We start from the raw sequence: 17,696 nt of genomic DNA, 5'->3' as shown, positions 1-17,696 counted from the left end.
ATGAAGAGTACACTTTCTATATGTTTTATTGCTTTACTTTTTTCGTATTGTAAACATAATTCCGGATCCATGGTAGTTCTACCCATCCTGACACAAAACAAAAATTTGCCCAAGAGGGCTTTACAATCTGTACACATAAGCCATGCTTGATCCCGGGAGCCTCAAATTGGCACAGGAAAAACTACCCCCAAAAAAATTGTAACAGGGAGGAAGAGAAGGATGAAATGTTATGGAGAACAACAAAGGGATTTTTCTCCCAGGAGGGACAGGTGTCATGTGTACATAATGAACAAAATACCAGAGTTAAAATACATTCGATGCATATGGTATTCATTACTTATAGTGAGAGTAGTAAGTTGCTTAATGATGTAAATATTACAAATACTAATAACAAACGCTTCAGTGGATACAGCGGGATGTAAAGAATGAAAGAATGAGTAATACTATTAGAAATGTGACTAATCATAATGATAACATATGACGTGTTAAGTCTTCGCTTGAAGGTCTTCCACAAGAAGCACACAAGATTGCACATTCTCTTCACAATTGCCACATTTTGGATTTCCCTAAAGACTAAATGTCTCCATATTCTGGTGTGCTAAGGTTTAAGCACCTTACTGACTAAAACCTGCGCAAATTGATAAGCTGGCCTATTTGTCCCAGGACGCTTGGAGCATTTAGGTCCTACTGGAAAATTACTGGTATTTCCTACGTTACGTCAGGGACAACTTCTTTTTTTTTTTACCGTAAACATGTCTTCCTTTTTCATGGACGCGTGAAAATGAGCCCTAATGCCGCTCGGCATAATCGTAATCTTTCGACAATGGGAAAATCATATAACAGTTGAGAATACAATTGTTTGACCACTAACACCACCTTGCGAGAAATTGAGCTCATCTCTGTGTGCATCTTCTGCCGAATTCCTGGTAATTACGGTAGTAACCGGAAATGCCGTACGGATCGCAGCTGATATAAAGACGTGGTTGTTCCGTGAATAAGTGGATTTTCTGCTCAAAGACAGGCGGTTTTAGAGTATAATTTATTATGTTTTTAATCAACAAATTGAGATGCTTTTAGCACTGAATTATTAGGTTTAGTATCGTAATGCAGCCTGGGTTTTCGTCTGAAAACTCTACACTGTAATGCCTTTTGCTGCTGCCCAGCTCTCCATCGACTGAGGAAACAATGCAGGCCTAGCTAGCATCCGACGTTAGCTAGCGGAGGCTAATAGCATAACGCTGGTCCAGCACACTGCGGTGGGATTTAAACCTTGGACTCTGAAGACCTCTGAAGACCAGCTTTTCGACGCTGTAATAACATCCAATTCGGTATGTAATAACATTCTCTTAAATAACACGGCGTTTCCCCATGTAATCAATGCCATTAAACGTATAACGTTAACTGACTTTGAAGATACGACACTAATCCTCTATCGTCATATTTTCGTTAAGTTAGGCTAACGCTTGTTAGCATTAGCGAGTTAAGTAATGTTGTTGATTGGATCCCAAAGTCTGCTCGTATCACGGGTTACAGATGTTGATGTTCATCGGAGGGATGATCAAAGGTCTTTTTACATTCTCCATTGTGCGTTAGAAAAGAGTAATGTTAGCGATCAGCTTGAATTCCAACATGGTCTCCAACATTCGCCCTCGGTCACCATTTCTGCAGTTAACGAACGTTCAACTTCATGTTCGGAAGCGTCGAAACCCGCGTTGAATTATACTTACTCGTTCAAGTGGAACGTTTAGTTCACCCGGTAATCAGACACATTAAATGCAGGTCCTACATATTTCGATCATTGGTTGTCATTGCACCGGAATACTGTCGGTGCAGCCTAATAGTGGCTAATGTATAGATTTATGTTTCTGTTTTTGCTGCTTGCACGGTTTCTTTGAAACATAACATCGGAAGATTAATGATAGAAACGTACGTTACAATCTTGATGGATCTTGCCAATGCGTAAACCTCTCACATTGGAATATATATGCTCAGCTCTTATCACTCTGTGCACATGCTCCCCTTTAGATAATTATTGTTTTTTGTCCTGCAAATTATGGATAGTACATAATGTTTTTGTGTATACAGCATTTTTCTTTGTTGATACCCAGACGCTGGTGATGTCGGCCTATGATTATGTTATAACCAGTTTATTATAACGTTAATACTTTGCGTTGAGGGATGCCCTCCTTCAAATAATACCTTTTCAGTTTCTTAAAATATATAGTGTAAATGGAGTGCACGTTTATTATTATTATTTTCATGTTTTTTTATTTTTATTTAATTATTTCGCTCAGCTGCCTATTTATTAGGGACAGCTAACTGAACCTATAGTAGTCCTATTATAGAATAATACAAAACCTTGCTAATAACCCTACCTCCATGAGTAAGTAAATGTTCTGTTCACAGCGGTCTGCAGCTTACTATTTTCGTAATCAATTTAACTGCTAATTTACGATAAATACATTTTTTTGTTGTTAATTGTAAATTTTCACGTTGAGTTGAAATGGGGATGTTTTGCATAAACTATGACTAAAGCAGTTCATTTAGTTTTTGTTGCAGTCTATTCATTGTTTTAGCTTCAGTCCTGTTTTCATTGATTTTTTTTGTTTTTTGTTCAACTCAACTAATTTTGCAAACGTTAGTACAAAATAGGAACCTAAACCACCGTAATAACTTCTTGAAACAAAGAATTTATTACGGTGGTTTAGGTTCCTATTTTGTTATCTGTGTGTAATCCTCATCACTCTCTTTTCAGCAATGAGCTCTCAGCTGCAGGTCTTCTCTCCTCCCTCCATCTCCTCCAGTGCCTTTTGCCGCGTTAAGAAGGTGAAGGTGGAGAGTAGTGTTTGGGATGTGTCCACCACCGAAGCTTACAGCTCCATCGCAGGCCAGTCGGCATACGCCTTTACGCCAGCCATGGCCGTGGCACCCTTTGCACCATCCCTGGTCTTCCCTCCGGCAGCTCCGGGCTCCAGAGGTCAAGTGGTGGTGCGGGCAGCCGATAGCACTGGCAGTCTTCCGCGTGGATCCAGCCGACGTGTGGCGGAGCAGGCAACGTCCTCCTCCTACACTCACACCGAGACGTCCTCTGAAACAAGGGGGCACCGGCACGGGCAGAAAAGAAAGATTGAGGAAACCACTGAAGGCAGCGGCAGTGGGTGTGGCAGTGTCCAAATTTTGGAGGAGCTTTCGGCCCCTGCAGCAACTTACTCCACCCGCACTGGTGGTGGCGGAGGAGGCACGGGCCAATCAATACCCCACTCGGCTCCAACCACCAAGAGCAGCAGCTCCAATGGGGAAGGGGATTATCAGCTTGTGCAGCACGAGATCTTATGCTCTGTGTCCTGTAGCTATGAAGTGCTGGAGTTTTTAGGAAGGGGCACGTTTGGACAAGTGGCCAAGTGCTGGAAGAGGGGCACCAATGAGATTGTTGCTATCAAGATTCTGAAAAACCATCCTTCGTATGCTCGCCAGGGCCAAATTGAGGTAATCAAACATAATTTTGTGTATCCGATACATTCAGTGGTTCTTGCTATCTATTGTTTAGATAATCAAGTATTCTGATTACTCATTAAAATTGGTTAATTGGTTCCCTTTTTAGAAAAGATTTAAAATAATATAGTAACCATCACAACTTAGCCTTAAACCTAACCTAAATTCAATATTTAATTATAAAAAATAACTTTCCATTAAATGTTTTAACTATGATGCATGTAAGCTGCCAAAACCTACTACTCCCTCTCTAATGAGTATTTTATATTACTCTAAACAACTTGGTAAAAACATGGTAGCCATCGCCCTATACTAATCCTTAATGAATAGAGCTTGCATAAATCATAGCGTAGCCTTGTTTTTAATCCAAGCAGTACCCTGCTTCCCACAGGCTTTAACTACCTCTAGTCTCTCTGTATCTCTGTAGCCATGCAACCATCCAACAAGCACTTCTGAACACGTGCAATGGCAGCTTAACATCAGAGCTAAGTTGTTACCACTACTTCCCCCAGGGTCAGAAGGTACCTTTTTGGGGGAAATGTTCAGTTACACTATAAAACCATTGTCATGGTGTAATATATGGAAAACCATTTCCCTAGAAATGGGATCTTGACAGGTGGCTCTTTTGTTGTGCAAATGCTGTTCCTTCCTCCCAGTATACTGCCTACAGGCACTAAATGTTTTAGTGGTAAGGAGTACCGGGGTCAAACGTTAGTGTGATTAACGGAGCTCGACTTTACCGGCGGGCGCCTCACGAATGCTACCAGGTTGTGATTGTTTAGGGCTGTTAAATTGATCACTATCAACCACTATGCAACAAACTTCAACTACTGACCTTTGTACAGCTGCATTATTTTACATTCCCTTGAAATAATATTAATAAACCATCTTTACTAGACAAGTTACACGGGTTGTGTGTTTCCACCAGGTGGGTATCCTGAACCGACTGAGTGCAGAGAACGCTGATGAGTACAACTTTGTGCGTTCATACGAATGCTTCCAGCACAAGGGTCACACCTGCCTTGTGTTTGAGATGCTGGAGCAGAACCTGTACGACTTTCTCAAGCACAGCAAGTTCAGCCCGCTCCCCCTGAGGCACATCAGACCCATCCTACAGCAGGTATGCAAATGTTTTGTCAGGCATTCAGAACTCTTTTTTTAACCTACCAAAGTATTACTTTTATGTTGTCCTTGTTATAATTAAGTAGTTGTTTTTAAGATGAATATTTGCGTATTTGTATCTTTAGGTGGCTACAGCACTGATGAAGCTGAAGAGCCTTGGGCTGATTCATGCCGACCTGAAGCCCGAGAACATCATGCTGGTCGACCCCCACAGGCAGCCCTACAGGGTGAAGGTCATTGACTTTGGCTCAGCAAGTCATGTGTCAAAAGCTGTCTGCTCAACCTACTTACAGTCTCGCTACTACAGGTAAGTGCAACACATCCAGCTGCGTCTAGTCTTTTTTTGTAACCCTTTTGAGACAAAAATGAGCCACGTTACTGTGACAAAACTATAGCTTCGAGCAGACATGGGCAAACTACGGCCCCCAAAATACTGTAGCGACCCTGTTCAGCAGTGTGTTCTGTCAGTTTCACGTCAGTCCCCTCACGCTGGCCAATCGGGGAGTGGCGGTTCATGCTAGACAGGGGGTGGCCAGTGGGAGGCGGGTGTTCCCGTTGCTTTGGGGGGCTAGTCAAGTTTGCTAGCGGGAGTTCTAGGTTGTTGCTATTGCCGACTGCAAGTATCGAGGGAGTGTACCGATAGCGTGGGGTGTATGTATTTCTGCTGCTGGAGAACTAAATAAAGGATTGCTACCAGAGCGTCCATTCGCCTGCGTGTGCTGAGTGACTCACTACACCCCGACGCTACAATACTAACAATTTGAGTAGCAGTTAAATGGAAACGTACATATACCAGGGCTTGACATTAGCACCCGCCAAATGCGGGTAGAATTTGGCTGTGGCGAGTAAAGCATTTACATTTGAAAGGATTGATAGTTCTTCAAGTAAATTGTAGCAAACCATAGTCAACTTTAATCAATTAATGCAGATAATAAAGAAGTTCAAGTAAGGTAATTGGTTTGGGCGCAGACCTCAGATGTTTTTATGATGTTTGATCAGTCACGTTACGACAAGTTTTTGTATTGTTCATGTTCATGAAATTTGTTAAATTGCCTTGCAAATAAATGCTTTGCTACTTGTTGAAATCCAAATCCTTTCATGTAATGATGTTTACATGTAATTTATATTAGCTCACACAAACTCTCCATCCACCTCTTTCTTGTCCGGCCACTATGTCAAATTTTGGAACCCATTGTGGCGCGCGAGTCAAAAAGTTTGCCCACCCCTGACTTAAAGCCTTGGAAACCCGTCCTTTAATCCTGTCTCTGCTTTCTAGGGCTCCAGAGATCATTTTGGGTTTGCCATTCTGTGAGGCGATTGACATGTGGTCTTTAGGCTGTGTGATTGCTGAGCTGTTTCTGGGTTGGCCTCTCTACCCCGGAGCCTCTGAGTACGACCAGGTCAGTACTGACTTCAGTGTTTCCAAAACCTTATCTTGTGCTCAAATGCCTGAAAAAACTAACTGATGAAATTGAAAAGAAGCCCCAAATTGTTATTGGGCAGTCATATCCGCCCACCGATTTCTCTCAATCTGAATCTCATCCTTGAATGTTGTTGTTTCCAGATTCGTTACATTTCCCAGACTCAAGGTCTGCCTGCAGAGTACTTGCTGAGCGCCGGAACCAAAACCAGTCGCTTCTTTAATAGAGGGCCTGACTCCAGCTACCCACTCTGGAGACTCAAGGTAAATGGAACCTCATCTTAATCCAACTCCGTCAGTAAATAGGCTTTAAAGGAGTTTTGGTGAATTCAGAGATCTACTGTATAGGTTCATATATACACGTCTTGATGCTGCTTTAATTTCACCTTTTGATTTCAATTGTACCTATAAAATGTTTTTAACACATACTGAAACAAAACTTCCAGACCCCAGCAGAGCATGAAATGGAGATGGGCATTAAGTCCAAGGAGGCCAGGAAGTATATCTTCAACTGTCTGGACGACATGATGCAGGTGAGAGGGCTTTCACAAATCTTCTCTAATTAACTCGTTTTTACACAAACCAAAAATATCCCATTACCTGTACCATGCATTGTTCGTTTGACCTTATTACCCTCCATTTGTTATGTACTCCAGGTCAACCTGTCTTCTCATTTGGAGGGGACGGACATGCTGGCTGAAAAAGCTGACAGGCGAGAGTTTATAGACCTCTTGAAGCGCATGCTCCGTCTGGATGCCGACAAAAGGATCACGCCTACAAAGACTCTGGGTCACCCCTTTGTCACAATGAGCCACCTTATGGATTATCCCCACAGCTCACAGTAAGTGATGTGGAGACTTCCGCAAATATGTTTGTTAGGAATTAAACGCAGCCCCTGAAACACTGTCCCTCCTTTCTCTCCAGTGTGAAGTCCTGCTTCCAGAACATGGAGATCTGTAAGCGTCGGAGCTCCTATGATAGCGGCAAATCTCTGTACTCCACCAGCGCGGTGCCCAGTGCTGCAGGGGGCAACCTCACAGTCACCTTCAGTAGCCAACTCAACCAGCATAACCAGGTACAACCTGTTGATCACCGATATATTTGGACATGTTTAGGGACGTGCAGCTCGTCTCGTATTAATAAGTGGTGTTACAATGACAGGTGCCTTCTGCGGGAGGAGCAGTGCCTTTGCTGAACTATCAGCCAGCTCTGTACCAGCAGGCAACCATCAATATTCCCGGGCTTGCTCAGCAGAGTGTCCCGATTCCAACGCGTCCTGCTGGGCTGTGTAGCCAGACAGAACCCTTCCAGCAGACTCTCATCGTCTGCCCACCCTCCACGCTTCAAGGTAAAGGATAATTAAAGACAAGAACAACAGAATGGTTTGTGGCGTGTGGAAGTGGTAACAAAATACAATTCACAGTTTTATTCCCATTTGATCATCAAGAAGGCTATCCTCCGTTTGTTCTCTTGTTTTATTGGTGTCATGCTGTCTCTGAAACCAGAGATATTACATTAATCATCTGAATGGATACGCATGCATGCTAAATGACAATTCAGATCATTATTTCAGTATTTGGTGTTACTTATTGGTATCCTTATGTTGAATTGTTTTCCAGGGCTACAGCCATCCAATAAGAGTTCCAGTTTCCCTGTGAGGATGGAAAACTCTGTTCCCATAGTACCTCAAAACCAGTCTGCTCAGTCGTTGCAGATTCAGCCTAGTATGCTCACACAGGTAAGCGCTTGTTTGGTGTTGTGTCAGATGTCTGGGACAGTCTTAATCTTTTACAAGAAATATTTTATGGCATCAAACACTCCTCTGAATAGATCCAGATTGGGACAAACATGCTGTGTAGACCTGCTTCATGTATCCATCTCCTAAAGCAAAGGGGCATAGGAGTTTAATTAGGAAAACGGGATTTGTGTCATATACTTATGTGAGGTTGGTTCAGAGAAGGGCATTGACTTCTATTTCAGCAGTTCTATACAGATTTCCTTTGAAATCGATTTAGAAACCTTACCTCCGGATTGCAGGATAATATCCGGCAACATCCATGAATCATGTACAAATCATTAGTGCAAAGCTGACAGCAACCGGGGTTTTTTTTTTTTGCTTTTAGTGGATATTATCTGATAAAATGCCCTTTTTATACCCCTGACTTCTGAATTTTCAAAAGATTTGACTGCAGCGAAACAGTCCATGCTGTTTTTTATTTTTTCCTGCTGTTTTTTGCTTTGCATTTGCTTCCAGGTCTGATTGGGCTTCCATTCAGGGCCAGGCCTCTTATTCCCAGTCTCCTATCTGGGATAGAGGCCAGTTGTTTAATATGGGACACTCAACTGGCTCAAAAAGCTTCTTAATTATATATAGATGTCAGGTGTCCAGAGGGTGCCCAGTGGTATATGCATCTCCTCAGATAAAGCCTTTAATGGACTTTTCATCGTGCCCTGACCTTGCCTTCCTCTATCCTCCCTCCCTCCTCCAGGGTTCCTGCACACCCCTGATGGTGGCCACCCTGCAACCCCCCTCAGCAGGCATAGCTCCCCAGTATTCTCTGCCCCTCGGGCTGGGCACCGGGGTGGGTCGACCCACCCTTCTGGAGCACACAGCCACAGTGCTGGTAAAGCAACAAGGACATCCCTGAAGAAATCCATTCACTCTCACTAACAATGCCATCTCTTTCCCGCCCTTTTTATACATAGTTTGTTTCCAATCTTTCCTCTCCACTCAGGGCTAGTCTTTAATGTATGCATCATATTCCCTTCATTTGTCTTTTCACAAGCAGACATGTCTGAATCAAACCCTTTTTTGGGGGCTGAAATCATCACCATCCTTCTTGAAAATCTATTTTTATTTTTTATAACTACCATTTGTGGTATTAAATTCAAATTGACAAAATATACTAAATTATTTCCGCTCCAAAGGACAACACACCCCCACATCGTGCAAACTGTATTTCATTCCCTCCCCGCTGTCTTTTCCCTTAGGTGTGCTGAGGGCATGGAGCGCATGCGTTGCTGAGTTAGTCTGCGCTTTGCTTGCAGCTTCTCTTGTCCTGTACTTCCTTGTTTGCAGCAAAGCAGGTCACAGCTACAAAGCCCGCTAAAATCAACTGCCCGACCCTCTGACGCACATCTTTTGTTTCAGCCCCAGAACATTTCCCAAGACAGCTTATCGGCAGAGCGTGAGGCATCGGTGAACTAAACTAATCTTTCCTTCGGTATTCTTCTCTTACAGGCACCACGGTCCTGTGTATACTCGTCTTTCTACCTGATCGGACTGTTTGCAGTACTTCATCGTTGTTTTGCATGTGATCGTCTTGTGCATTAGTTGCAGGGCAGTGCTATAATAAGAGAATGGCTTGGGAGAGGTTGCTCGCTTATCTATCTCTGTGCTGTTGCCTGTTTGAAGAGCTGAGGCAATTGGTTACCCTGTTTGTCTTTGATGTTTTGGATTTATTCCTCAGCATGGCTCAGTTTGTCTGGCCCAATCCAGCACCACTTGAATTGTGTTGACTCAACATCTAATCTTTGACTTTGCATGTACTAAAGTGTGAGCGTCTGTGGTTTTTCTCAGCAGGCCTGGCCGACTGGCACTCAACAGATCCTCATACCATCGTCGTGGCAGCAGGTCCCGGGCGTGGCCATCCACAGCTCCGCCCTCCAGTCCAATCTTACTGAATCACCCCTTCACTCAAATGCTTCCACTCAGCAGGGACACAGCTGGAGGTGGGTCGCCCAGCCACAAGTTAGATAAATAAATAAAATCACAGTGCGTTAACTGTAGAGGATACTCCCTTTTACACACTTAATACTTTATAATGGTTCTTACTTATGATTATCCCATTTTATAGTTAAAATGGTCACTTTATTTCTCATAATACCATTTGTCTAATGTAAGGTGCTGCAAGTACTGTGCATATTCAGAGATGTAATGCTACGTGAGTCAGACCAATATACTGGTTTTGTGATCATTTCCAACCTAATGTTGGAAAAAGAAAGCCTTCTTTTCTTTTCATGTTCCGATTTTACCAATGGTGTCAACATCTGACGTATTTGTCCTAATAGGAGCACAACCCAAGCCAGGCCCCAGCAGGAGAGGAAGAAGGGCAAAGCCAGACGTGGAGAGAACAGAAACAGGTTGGTTTTGTGTGTCCTGCAAGTTTCGGAGTAGTAATTGTAGTAGTAGTGGATTTTTATTTTTTTTAAAGTGGACAAAGATATGTGCACCCTATTTCTTTTAGTTGTTCTTGTCTGTTATCCAAGCTGAAATAGAGTTTGCTTTCGGTGAGAAAACGTTTCCTCTCGTTTCTCTGCTTAGGGGTATCTCCACTGCATCATTACTCAGCAGCAGTGGTGTGACCCCGCCCAGTGCCACCTGGTCACAGCCAATCGTCATCTCCGACACACCCAGCCCAGCAGTCAGCATCATCACTATTCACAGCGACACTGACACTGAGGATGAGCGCAAATTCCATCCCGCCAGGTGAGGAAAAGAAACTCCTCTGGACTGTTTAATATTTTTGTCCATGACACAGGTGCCCATTGGCAACTTATTTATTCTATTCTCGACGCAACAGTGCTAGTCAAATACGTAGACCTGCATCCAGGCACTTATCATATAGTACCATGACAAATTGACAACAAGAGGAAATGTGGCATGTTTCACTCACTCGTTTTGATCTGCCGTTCTCCTGTAAAATAACACAACATGTTTTTCTCTGTAAGCGTTAGCCTCAGCCAGCGCGCTAATGTCATCAGCTGCGTGACGGTTCACGACTCGGACTCCTCTACAGCCAGTCCCCTGACTCCTCTGCCCCGCGCTCTGCACCCGGCTAGCACTGTGTCATCACGCCAGGCCAGGTCTCTAGCCGTGGTGGCACCTTCAATCAAAACCCAGGGCTCTGATAGAGGAGCAGCTTCACGTGGACGCTTGGAGACAGGTAAGAGCCCCCCATCTACCGTTATCTTTGAGTTTGACCAAATGAGGAATTTAAAATGCCAACTACATTTCAATTAACAGTGACCTACATGAAGCCAAAGAGATCATCCAACCGACAGCCCTGTAGCTCAGGGGAGAGCGTGGAACGTCACAGACTCGTGCCGAGCCAGTCACACCCCTTAAACCTTAGCCAGGTGAGGCTTCTTTTGTGTTTGTGGCTTCACACGTATATATTGCCATTATTGGTTTATGTTTAGAGGGACAGTTTACAAGCTTAAACATGATAACTTTTTTTCAGTTGGTCAAGACGTTGAAAGATTAATGTCCATTTACACAGCCACAGAGGGAAAAGATATATCTCAAATAATGTCATATAGTGGTTGTACCCGTAGGGCACTAGACCATGACTTTGGTATTTCATCATTTTTGACAAGAATTCTTTAAATCTTGATTTTTAAAATATTAAAGATTTACAAAGTATCAGTGTTCAAAAACATACTTCAAGGTATCCATCTCCATCTATAACCATTGCAGGTACAATGATGCCTTTCACACACTTAACTTATCTTAATTTGACATGTGACTTTGCACTAATAGATCCTCCTTATCATAAATAAGGTAAATCCAGCGGTAAATTGTACCAGTGAGCTATCCAGAATGGTGAATCCCACTGATTGTTGCGATCCTTCTGAAACATACAGTGTGGTAACTAACGATTATTTTGATAATCGATTAATCACTCGATTATTTCTTTGATTAATCAATGAATCAGATACAAAAAACAGCATTACAAAGCTTTCTAAAACAGAACTGCAAATTCACATTGCAAAAATACTTCAGAAAATCCACAAACAGGTTGCTCCTTGAACATAATAATAATCTATAAAAAATAAGTTGTTCTCTACACTACACTCACAGAAGCACACACTCACAAACTCTTACACTCGGACACACTCCGAAACACACACCTATGTTTACTTGAAGCTTATATATTCAAGTAAACATTAATATAAATTAAATTATTATTATCATTGTAGTGCAAGTTAAGGAAATGTATACACCACATCTAAGTACAGCTAAAAAAATAACCAAGTGCTATGAGATTAATTTAATTTAATTTAGTTGTAAATTAATGCATAAGAGCAGCGGTTCCCAAACTCAAGAATGCCGCGGCCCAATTTGAAATCTGAAAATCTTTTGCGGCCCACCCAAACCTTTAATCACAACTCTGATCAAAACATAAACTAGGGATGATTATATGACCTTAAGAATTTAATCGATTAAAAATGTATTAACCGACAATGTATGTTTTGTATACCATTTTCTCCGGGGCTCATATATATTTACTTTAATACTACAAGAGGGCGCCCCATTTGACATTGTTTTGTTTGGCGGTGCCATTTGTTGAACAACGACAGGCGGACAAGAGCAGCCCTTTCGAGCGAGAGCCTTTTTGTTTTATTAATCTGTCCGTTTTATTAATTGTTTGTGCTTCATCAATTAATGTTTCACATAACTAATGTGCCGCTAGAATTGTTCAAATAATTGCGTTTTGTATCGTATCAATTATCAATCGTTTTAAGTACAATACAGAAATTTGCAACCCTAATGTTACGACCAGGTCTTAGACGAGACCGGAAAGAGCGAGACCACTATCCAACTTTGCGTTTGTTTTTTTTGTATTTATTTGGGGCTGGGAGAACAGCTTTAGGAGCCAACAAGTCCAAAATAAAAAACAAAACGCCTCTTACTTTTAAAAGGAAACTAACTAACCTAAGCAAACAAACAATAAAATCAATATACACAGTTCTTCCCTAACTCCCTATCTAACAAAACAGATGACATAAAGAAAGAAAATGTCAAACTCCCTACTTCCCTGCACATTATATACAAGTGTTACAAATAGGTTTAATGTACAACTATATACACAGCAAACAGATCCAAAAGGGTGTAAGAATACGTGTTCAAGATTTGGAGCCTGGTCGGGGTTATCAAAAATTCAGCCGAACGACTTCTCTCGTTCTGGGAAATTTATTTGTCAGATCACAGGTCAAGTATCAGCGCTGCGTTTGCAAAGGCAGGAGCAGTTCAGGCAGCACACAGGCCGGAAGAACAACTCACTAACATCAGCAAGAACATCATGTTTTATAACCCTTGAAAGACAGAGAAGGAAAGATTTCTATTGGCCCTAAACTGGCGTAGAGGAGGACCTTCCACCTCCCGCATCTAAAGATCCGGTCACATCCAATGTCCAGACTCCTGACTTAACGTAAACATCAGCGAACAGAGTGTGTATGTTGAATAGTGTTGGTGTGTCTCTAACCCCCCTTTGGCTGGTAAATCTTCTAGTTGACCCGCAGACCTTACATTCCTCAGCCAGGACATGAACTGACTCCCCATCCTGTCAGTCTGCTTGGCAGATCCTGCTTCCCCCCTTACCTAACTCTTAAATCAAGACAAGACAGCAAACCCCCAACTAAGCCCATGAACAGAACTTTTGATTATCAAGGGCAAGGCAAGAATCAAGGCCGGAATAACACGTAATTTAAATCCTAAATATTTTTATATTAATTTTAAACTTTTCAAAATTGAAAATTAAAAACATTTTATTTATTTATTGTAAATGACCTCTCGCGGCCCACCGGCAGTACCTTCCCACTGGTGAGCCGCGGCCCACACTGCATTAGAGGCTTGTTAGTTAGCCTCGCTGGTTTAATGGATCACGTGTCTTCCTCTACAGCCATAACATCAACTACCGTATATGACAGCATTAAAAAGTACAACACATACAAATATATTTGTCAACAATAACCAAAATGGGATAAAGCGCGAAATACAAGACAACAGATAAAAAAATGAATGGTCCAAAAAAGGCGTGTAAATGAAAATGTGTCTTAGTCTTGCTAACTGCTTTACTGCTGTTATTAGCGAGCTAACGCTAGCGTGTTGCCTGCTGGAGGCTCTTTACGTTCCTCACGTCAAAACGGGACAACGTGGTGCTGCTGTGCCATGTTACGCTGACTTAACATATTTTGCCATTGACACTATTTTAGTTTATTTAGTGTGAAATGCTCGCACACCTTGGACGACTTAACTCGAACAGACGTCTTTGCCTGCGTCATGTAACTCACAACAACTGCCGGCACTGTTGGCTGCCCTTTCCTCTACGTCGGCTCGGCTCTTATATTTTTGCTCTGTGCGGAGTGACGTAATAATCGCGTGATCACACTTCTAATAATCAATTTCTTCGATTCGTTGTTGCAGCCCTACTGGTAACAAAAGCATAGTGCAGTGCGCATGTTAGGCTGCAGGACAGAAACTCCGGCACTGTTTGTCCTGCTTAGATTGAAGAATTAGCAGTGTTATGGGATCCTCAGGCACTTTCTATGTTAAAACATGTCCGTACATGAGCATTCACGAGGTGTTCTGCTTTATATATTTCTGGTTAAACGTGGGCGTGTGGAGGGCGGGAATTGCTCTAGCTGCGCACATTTACATGTTGATTCAGGATCTATAACAGGAAATGGACTGTATGCACTGTAGGCGTAATCCGTTTCACGAGAAAGAAGAGTTTTAATGCTACCTAAAACCTTTGGGCCAACTTAAAATGTAACTAATATATATGCGCTCCTGCATACTGAGTATTTTTTCTTCTTTTTCTTTAGGTTCAGCCGGTTGTCTCTTCATCTCAGGAGCGTTCCCACAGCGACTCGTCAATGCGCCGCCAACCGACGTTCCCTCCGGTCGTATCCTCTCACTACAACTTCCCTGAGGTGTCGGCCCTGGCCTCGGCCCCGGGGCCCAGCCTGTACGCCTATCCGGCCTCCACGGCTCTTTCCTCGGCCTCTCAGGCCATGGAGCAGCTGCTGAGCCGTGGCCACGCCGGCCACGCACACTCTCCCTCCGCCTATGCAGCGACGTACGCTTCGTCCTCTTCCTCCAGGAGGGACTCGGCCGGTCGTAAGGACTCTGTTAGTAGTCTCCTGCATGGCCTGCCCGCCGTCTACCAGCATCCTTTCGCCACTGGGTCTCCTTACGTTAGTGTGACTCCCCGGGCCGAGGCTTACGGTGCCTACCAGCTAAGCCCCAGGCGCCTCACACAGTACCCATTCCTATAGGGATTCACACACAAAAATTCTACTTTCCCACAATTTACCACAAAGGGAGTTTTAAACTGCATTTCTATCAGAATAACTGCTGTCCGCTTATTTGTTTGCTACTTTGGTCTCAAATGCGGCATTTCCCCTTCGACTCATTTACAAGCTTTTTTAGGGTCTTTTTGTGTATTTTAAATCTTTTTTTTTCTATTATTTGATGTCATCATATCGGTAAATTCTTCCCTTAACAATATTGCTTATAACCCTTATTTTACACCCATCTTATCCAGATGTATGATTATGGCATTGTGGTAAATGTATTTTACTCCTGTTTATCTCGAGGTCTGTGTGGAGAGAGACGTTCCTCCTTCCACAAGCTGCAACGACACTTTAGGTGAACTTTAGAGACGCCTAACTCAAAGTTAGTGAAGGGCTAGCTGAAAGACAACTCCATGCCCTTTGTTTCTCATCTCTCTCTCTCTCATGAAGCCTCATGAAGTGTTTCACACTAACGCAGTGTGGCCCTTTTTATTTTTGACAAAAAAAAATTGACTACCTTAACCATGTCTGATTCATCGCAATTGTGTTGTTTACATATATTTTTAAATATGTTTTGTCATTGTGAGAAAGGAAGAGAAAGGTCCATGAAGATGTTAAACATGAGACGAGCTGTGGTGAAAACTGTGATGGATACATGTTAATTTAAGTGCACATGTGATAGTCTGTTAATATAGTGACAGTGTTTAGGCAGGATTTATCATGTCCTTATGCAATAGAAACAAAAAAAAAAGATTAAAAAAACGCATCAACTTGAGTGCTGAATGTATTTATGAAGTACAACGGAGTTAGATCACCATCCTGAGGAATGACGTGATAGGCGTTTGTATTAATTTTCTTAATTTTTCCTATATTATAATATAATAATATATAACCTTCTTCCCTACCTTTTTGCCCCTGAAATATAAAAACAAGAACAACTATTCTATACTTCTGGATTCTGTTGCTGTTGGACATTGATTTATAAAAAGGATCCATGGTCAGTTTGAACAGTTTGTATATTCATGAACTAGTTTCTTCTCCTCGTGACACTTTGGATAGTGCTTGCTAGGAAGTTGGGATTTTGACAAATCGGCCTTCTACTCATCTACTCTGTGGCTGATAGTCTTGTCTGAATAAGAAATGTTGAAGTCCTCTGTTTTTTCACTTGTAGATCCTGCAGTGCGGACACGAGCGTCACGCTGCTCAGTCTGGCCTGATTTGTGGCCGTTCCTCAGTCTTTTAGTTCAAGGAGGTGAATCTCGGGGTGGTTTCTGTGGGTTATGAAAGCTTCTTAGTGAACACTTCCCTGTTGTGTATGCGTCAGTTTTGTGTTGTAATGTCTGAATATTTAACTGTATTTCACCATAACATAGTAAAGTTAAGAGGCTATTTGGTAGATCTAATTCAGGGAAAAAGGTTTCAGCTCAAATAATCCACTGTTGCTGTTTTCAATAAAAAATACTCGCATATTCACAACGCTTTTTCATTATTACTTGCCCCGTTTTCCAACTGTTTATAAACGTTTGGCTTTCCACGTCCCTGCGTGCAGATACTCCAGAGAAAAGGTAGTAGTGTATATAGGATCTTTAAATACCATTAATACAGTGGCACGAAAACAGACTTAATATACTTAATATCAGACGCTTTATAGGGCCTTTTCTTGGATTATGGAGCAGATTCAATGGCCGTTACAGATTTAATGAGAACAATGTGTGAACGTTTGACGTTATCTTGTCTTGAGTCTTGTTATTGATTCAAGGAATGGAAGCTTTTGTCACCTTCTGCACAGTATTTACAACAAAAGCAAAGCCGGTCACACGCAACCATATAATCGGCGCTATTGGAGAAAGCTAAAAAAAAAGGGCTGCTCGTGAATATTGTGAATAAAAGTCAAATAAACATCTAGGAACATTCTAAAAGTGAAGAAGCTCAAACATCGGTCTTGTCTTAAATGAAAAACTATTCTCATAAGTGGTTTACAAAGATGTTGAAATTACATATTTCGTGAACATTATAAGAATCAATATCCTAGCAAATCAAGGAACTTCAAGGAATAAACTATTTTATTATAATTGTAAATATGTTGGATAAGTTTTTGACCTTCCACTTTGTCATTTTTAGGATATTTATGTTAAATGTGCATGTACAAAGCATTTTTTTGATATAGTGTACTATACAATTTGTAGACCTATTTTGTATGAAATGCGTTTGACATTTAAATGTAATTCATAATGTAACATTCCATTTTTACGACCTAACCTATCATGACATTTAATTTGACTTTTGATGACTTACAAAAAACTTTGACACATATTTATGACATTTATGACTATTTACACATTATACTGTGACTTTTAAGATATTCTCTAGGACAATTTTTGTTAAAACCATTTTTCTATATTTGAAAAAAAATATTAAATATATTTAAAACCGCTAAAATATTTTTTCCTAAAAGGAATCTAAAAGATATACATCAAAAACTTCCATCTGACACACCTAAACCAAATGAAGAAATACAATACTCCAGCCACTGCGTTTTCTGTTAAATAAATCCTGCTAAAGAGTAACTTTGAGGGTAACA

At 41.7% G+C, this 17,696-nt stretch overlaps 1 protein-coding gene across 7 annotated transcripts; it reads left to right on the top strand.

The window, feature by feature from the left end:
• Nucleotides 1-743: 743 nt before the first annotated feature.
• hipk1b (homeodomain interacting protein kinase 1b) lies at nt 744-16,588 on the top strand. Of its 7 annotated transcripts, none has more exons than XM_040203758.2 (18): nt 744-1,328; nt 2,756-3,486; nt 4,421-4,612; nt 4,740-4,921; nt 5,891-6,014; nt 6,179-6,298; nt 6,481-6,567; nt 6,691-6,875; nt 6,959-7,109; nt 7,196-7,382; nt 7,654-7,772; nt 8,524-8,658; nt 9,618-9,766; nt 10,106-10,177; nt 10,359-10,523; nt 10,766-10,980; nt 11,061-11,173; nt 14,645-16,588. In XM_040203758.2, exons 2-18 carry the CDS (start codon nt 2,758-2,760, stop codon nt 15,095-15,097), a joined length of 3,378 nt encoding a protein of 1,125 aa, XP_040059692.1. In that variant the 5' UTR covers nt 744-1,328; nt 2,756-2,757; the 3' UTR covers nt 15,098-16,588. The 7 variants fall into 7 exon arrangements, with proteins under 7 accessions (XP_040059692.1, XP_040059693.1, XP_040059691.1 ...); XM_040203759.2 differs by having other exon boundaries at nt 9,615-9,766; nt 10,772-10,980; XM_040203757.2 differs by having other exon boundaries at nt 9,615-9,766.
• The last annotated feature ends 1,108 nt before the right edge of the window (nt 16,589-17,696 follow it).

Source organism: Gasterosteus aculeatus, chromosome 17 (assembly GCF_964276395.1).
Source record: "Gasterosteus aculeatus chromosome 17, fGasAcu3.hap1.1, whole genome shotgun sequence".
NCBI lineage: Eukaryota > Metazoa > Chordata > Actinopteri > Perciformes > Gasterosteidae > Gasterosteus > Gasterosteus aculeatus.
Note: the sequence above shows the minus strand (reverse complement) of the source record. Positions and strands in the feature narration are given on the sequence as shown.

Bases quoted from the DNA above. Each gene is read 5' to 3' on its own strand.
- hipk1b (XM_040203757.2), top strand. From the start codon at position 2,758: ATGAGCTCTCAGCTGCAGGTCTTCTCTCCTCCCTCCATCTCCTCCAGT. The intron at 10,524-10,765 runs GTGAGGAAAAGA...TTTCTCTGTAAG, and splicing joins CGCAAATTCCATCCCGCCAG to CGTTAGCCTCAGCCAGCGCG. The intron at 10,981-11,060 runs GTAAGAGCCCCC...TTCAATTAACAG, and splicing joins ACGTGGACGCTTGGAGACAG to TGACCTACATGAAGCCAAAG.